This window comes from Salminus brasiliensis, chromosome 5 (assembly GCF_030463535.1).
Source record: "Salminus brasiliensis chromosome 5, fSalBra1.hap2, whole genome shotgun sequence".
In the NCBI taxonomy this organism is placed as follows: domain Eukaryota; kingdom Metazoa; phylum Chordata; class Actinopteri; order Characiformes; family Bryconidae; genus Salminus; species Salminus brasiliensis.
Genome location: NC_132882.1, coordinates 43,362,004 through 43,368,075, shown reverse-complemented (window position 1 = coordinate 43,368,075; position 6,072 = coordinate 43,362,004). Strand labels below are relative to the sequence as shown.

The 6,072-nt window shown below is 46.1% G+C and overlaps 1 protein-coding gene across 1 annotated transcript; it reads right to left on the bottom strand.

Moving 5' to 3' along the window:
- Positions 1–2,180: 2,180 nt before the first annotated feature.
- Positions 2,181–6,072, bottom strand: LOC140555743 (uncharacterized). The gene is made up of 2 exons (XM_072679049.1): positions 5,362–6,072; positions 2,181–4,813 (listed from the first exon to the last, which is right to left on the bottom strand). The coding sequence occupies exons 1-2, from the start codon at positions 5,620–5,622 to the stop codon at positions 3,341–3,343; spliced, it is 1,734 nt and encodes a 577-aa protein (XP_072535150.1). The 5' UTR covers positions 5,623–6,072; the 3' UTR covers positions 2,181–3,340.

Sequence of the window (6,072 nt, the reverse complement as noted above, 5' to 3'; positions counted from 1 at the left end):
ATATTTATTTAAACGTTATTTTGTATTTTAAATGCTGTTTAAACAGGGACACAAACCTGAAAATGAAAATGGACAGGAAATGAATTAAACTTTAATTTGATGATTCAGGTTTAAATATCGGATGCTAATTGAAACACAAAGCCATGTGTAAAATCGGTGGGATGGGCCCTCAAATGACACGGGATCAGCAAGGGAGCACTTTCATTTAGGCCACTGAAGCCACAGCCTGAGGATAAACAGAGCCATCTAGTGTACTGACCTCAGCACTGAACACTGACGTCACCTCCCCCTGTTGATTAAAGCTCATGCAGATGCACATACAGACACACACAGCTTGTCTAGTCCCTGTAGAGAAGTATTACCAATAGAATAGGACTCCCTGGAGCAGATAAACATGAACCCACTTTGGCTACAGGGGTTTAAAGCCCCCCAGCATTGAGGAGCTGTGGAGCTGTAGAGCTACTGTGTTCTCTGGAATGATGGTTGGAGCTCCATCCAGTACTTCTGGGATGAGTTGGGGATGATGAAGTGAGGTGGTCATCGAACATCAAACATCCTGACCTCACTAACGCTCTTGTCGCTGAATGCAATCAAAATCCTCACAGCAGTGCTCCTCCAAAATCTAGTGGAAAGCCTTCTTCTTCCCTGGACAGTAGAGACTGTTGCTCCAACAAAAGCAGGATAAACTCTTTTTTAACACCCTTGATTTCAAGGGCAGGTGTCCCAATACTTTTGTCCATATATGGCAGACGCATTTATAAACTGTAGACAGAATCGGCCTGCGTCAGAATCACAGAGGAATAACATTTACACATACGGTGAGAGGAATGAGACACACTAATCATGACACAACCCTCAGAACATCAGAGAACCAGCATTTCATTCAGACACTGGCCTATTTTATCTGACCTCTGTCTCCATTCCAGCTGTCCAGACTTCCACAAGGACAAAGGGATCTGTAACAGTCTCAGCCTGGGATTGATCGGATTGGTGTCTGGTCAACAGGGTATATATTAAGTGAACACTCAGCTGACCCCGAGGGCCTTCATTCAGGTACTCATCTTCACTGTCCCTTGAGTAGAAGTCAGTTGTGACAAATGATTCCCCACGTTAAGGATTCAACTGTACTTAATGAAAAACATTCAAACATGAGGACACCGCCACACCAACGACACCCATTTTTATCTATTTTATTTGATTTATTTTAATACAGTCCTATTGCAACTCCCATTATGCACTGAATATCCCATATCCGTAAAACTCCTGAGGGCAAACTGAGTGCACCACATCTACACTGAATATAAAATTAGGAAATTAACTGGAAATTAACTGTAAAACTGTAAAATAAGGCATCAGATTTGACGTATCCATTTTCTTCCCACAAATCTGTTGTCAGGCATAGTTCGCAAAAGTCCCATTCAGCCCAGTTATGGTTGAAACACCCACATTTAGCGCATCATACATGTAAAAATGATAATTATGCCATATTCATGTGAAGAATCGCACTTTTAGAACGACTTTGGAGATTTTTTAGTGATACCCAAACACTAGTTTAAGCTGACCATGCTGTAGTGCTGCTAGCTAGCTAGTGTGTGGGGAAATCCCTTCGCGTAACTTCAGCTGGCCTACAGTAGCTAACTGGCTAGCTAAGTGAATCTGGTAGCCTGCACTGCTAGCTAGCTACTGTAGGCCAGCTGAAGTTACTCGAAGGGATTTCCCCACAGCATTTTCTCATCGTGTTGAAGAAATGAACAACTTTACAGCAAAAAGCAAGAATAAAGCTGAGAGAAGTGGAGAAGAACTGACAGACAAACGGTTTAGCTAGTTAACAGCAGTCATTTCTGCTTAGCCTATAAACCAAACACTGGATTTAGCCCGAAAAACCTGGCTTACACACAAAAACAACACACATAAACGTAAACATCAGTTGAAATGAATAAGAACAGCCTAAATGTCGGCATTTTGTTGAGATGTAAAGTATCATACTGTACTGTGGTATCGTGACTAGCTTGATAGCTAGCTTATTAGCTTGTATATACAGTGCCAGGTCGGGACACTATGAAGCACAGGTTATGCCTCATCTTTTGTTAATTTTATTACGTTGAATGCTCAAATTAGCTAAAAATGGAAGAAATCAACATATTAATTCCTAAAATGAGGACACCTCCACACCAACGACACCAATTTTTATTTCTTTTATTATATTTTAGGCCCCAATACAGTCCTATTACAACTCCCATTATGCAAACTGAGTGCACCACATCTACACTGAATATAAAATTAGGAAATTAACTGGAAATTAACTGTAAAACTGTAAAATAAGGCATCAGATTTGACGTATCCATTTTCTTCCCACAAATCTGTTGTCAGGCATAGTTCGCAAAAGTCCCATTCAGCCCAGTTTTGGTTGAAACACCCACATTTAGCGCATCATACATGTAAAAATTATAATTATTCCATATTCATGTGAAGAATCGCACTTTTAGAACGACTTTGGAGATTTTTAGTGATACCCAAACACTAGTTTAAGCTGTTGTAGTGCTGCTAGCAGTCATTTCTGCTTAGCCTATAAACCAAATACTGGATGTAGCCCTAAAAACCTGGCTTACACACAAAATAACACACATAAACGTAAACATCAGTTGAAATTAATAAGAACAGCCTAAATGTCGGCATTTTGTTGAGATGTAAAGTATCATACTGTACTGTGGTATCGTGACTAGCTTGACAGCTAACTTATTAGCTTGTATATACAGTGCCAGGTCGGGACACTATAAAGCACAGGTTATGCCTCATCTTTTGTAATTTTTATCACGTTAAATGCTCAAATTAGCTAAAAATGGGAAAATGAACATATTAACCCCTAAAGTCTTAGCTTTATTACAGCCTACACACAATGCAAACTGCCTGACTGGACGTGTTAGAGGTTAGCATGTTAACATAAGGCACATTTATTTTTGATGTGATGAAAAAAAGGGTTGAGCTTTAAATTTTGAGAAAAGCTCTGTTGTCTGCGCTAGATCTTCACATTATGATAAATGGCATTTTTGCTAACTTTGCTAACTTTCTGTACAGCCTGTCTAGCCTAGCAACAGTAATTACGAAAGATCATGTTTGTGGGCAGAGCATAGATAAAACGTTTGGTTATCTTCCAGCATCTTCCTTCCAAAATTGATGTTTTAAGAGCTGAATTTTTAACAAACCTATTGCTATTCTATTCGCTGTAAACAGTGTCATGCCAAAACTGCTGTTTACATTCTGCATGCCTTTTGATAGGCTGATACTGATGATGGAGCTATATATGGTACACACATGCACAAAAAAACAATATCTCACTATCTCACTCTGCCGTGACAGCTTCCTGCGCGTTTTCTGGCACGGTTTCGCCCACATTCTCCACCACTGTGGAAACCTCCTGTACGTTTTCCACCACGTTTTCTGTCCCCCCGAAAACTTCCTGCACATTTTCCACTGCGTTTTCCAACACTCCTCTTACGACGGCCCACGCTGTGCTAAGCAGGCGACCTAGCCCCCTCTTGCTTCTCCACAAAAGAGTTCCGATCCCTCCTCCCACCTTCCTGGCTTGATGGCCCATCTCCCACCCCATGGAGCCCAGGTACTCGACCAGACCACATCCCGCTGACCCCACCAAAGATGACCCCGTCTCAAAGACTTGTTCTGTCGTTCCAGTTGCCAGCCCCAGAGCGTTGGACATCAGCGTGCCGGTACCAATCACTCCCTCCTGGCAGGACAGCAGCAGGGTCCCTGCTAACGTCTTGCCGCAGAAGTACAGTGACCCCACCCCGGTCTCGACCAACTGGTACAAGATGTCCCACACGTTCTCCACCCCGGAGGCTACGCCGCAGAGCAGATCCCGTCCAAGAACGAGGCTGTCCCGGGGCAGTGCTGCTAGGACGGCAGCGTCCTCCTGCAAGACGTAAGTGATCTGGGAAGGGAGGTTGGTCAGGGTGGAGATGATGGGGGATAGTGGAGCACAAAGGAGAGAGAAGGAGGAGGACAAGATGTAAAGGATGACACTTTCGGAGGGTTCGGTGTTGTTAGCATTGGTACTTGTCTCACTCAAGCCTTCCTCAGTCACGCTTCCTTCAACGAAGCTAGTTTCCGAGGCTTGATTCAGAGGCTCAGTGCTGGTTTCCGAGGCTCGAGTCAGAGGCTCAGTGCTGGTTTCCGAGGCTCGAGTCAGAGGCTCAGTGCTGGTTTCCGAGGCTTGATTCAGGCGCTCAGTGCTGGTTTCCGAGGCTCTATTCAGATGTCCAGTGCTAGTTTCAGATGCTCCTCGTGCCTCCTCACTGCTATGTGGGTCCATGTGACCACCCTTGCTTGTCTCATCTGAGCCTGTCCTCTTGTTAGCCACTTGGACATTCTCCAGTTGTTCTTTGGAGAGCGACATTACCTTCTCATGACAGTCACCTCCATGACCACATCCCCCTGAAAAAAGTTCCCCAATCCCCACCAGCTTCTCCAACTTCTCCATACTCATAACCTTCACGTCGTCTTCCCCTTCCAGAATCATACCTATGCTAAAGCTGGCAGCTCCATCCGGGGCATCGCAACATACTGCTGTCCACAGGACCCCTGTGTCACAGTTGCTCAGTCCCCCGACCCCGCTCTGGACATACACTTCACCCTCTGCTTTGGCGCAAAGTGGGACAATGTGGTTCTCCACCAGCCCTGCGGTGAGAGCGTCCACTTTCTGGAGAGGGGACAGGGAGGTGGACGGAAGTCTTTCCCAGCCCCTCCTGTAGAGAGCTGGGATGAACACGTTGGAATCTTCGCCAACCCAGGTTTCATCCTGTAGATACATGAGATGCATGAGACATAGAAAACTTGGGGACTTGTATCAACCAAGGCATCGTCATCCAACCAGATCCAACCCGACTAACGCGCTTGTCTACAAATGCAATCAAATCCTCACAGCAATGCTTCAAAATCTAGTAGAAAGCCTTCTTAGAGTCAGTTACTCCAACAAAAGCAGGATCAACTCTTCTTAATACCCTTGATTTCAGAAGAAACAATGACCGAGCAGGTGGCCAAATACTTTTGTCCAATTAGTGTAGCGGCATGCCATACAGTGTTGATAACCACACAAGCAGACTGTTAGAGATTACTTAACAAGTCAGTGAAGGCTGAGGCAACGTGTGATGTGTGATGTTTCAGGTGTTTCACGGGATGCTAATTGGTAGCTATAAGCTTCCATTGCTTGTTAGCTACATAAGCTTTGCAGAAGCTGATTAAGCCCATAGACCCTGTCGGTCAGCCCACCCATCGGTTCTTCACTCTTATAACCCGTACTGAATGTAAAGAAAAGGAAAGCTAAAGATCCAGGAACCAGGAGCTTACCTTCTCCGCAGCTCCTTTGCCCCATCCGTTGCTGTGGCTCAGATGGAGGGCCGTGTAGACGCTGGCTTGGCAGCCCGCATGGTACAGGGAGGTGTAGGAGCGCCCCGCCGGGCCGTGGCACCACTTCTCCAGGCCTGAGTGGACAATGTGCTGCGGCAGAGTGTGCCTGTAGAAGTTCTCCTCGCACTGGTGGGGTTCTGGATGCGAGGCTTGGAGTGCGTGGGCCAGCAGGCCCAGCGCGAGAGCGGCCGCAGCCAGCATGGTCACCAAAACACCGCCGATAACACACTGCAGCTTCGGCTCCTACCCCCCCGTCACTGCTGCAGTCTGGCACAGCCTGCGACTGACAGCACTGAGGCAGCAATTACTACAGCCTGCAAATCTCTGCCTCGCTCTCGCTCTCTCTCACCCAAGAGCTAGGGTCACTCTCTCTCTCTCTCTCGCTCACGTTCTGCAGACGGCACGACCCTACAAGCCTGTTTTACCTCTCTCGTACTTCTCGCTTCTGCTCTCTCAACTTTTCTTTCCCCCCTCTCTCGCTTCCAGAATCGGCCTCTCTGGCAACGGCTCAGCTGCAATGTACACAAACCTGCGCACACACCCTCACACACCTATCACCATTACCTGTAAGTCAGCATTCTCCAATACACTCCGCAGACACCCATACATTCCCTATCCATTCTCGCTCTCGCGCACACACACACACACACA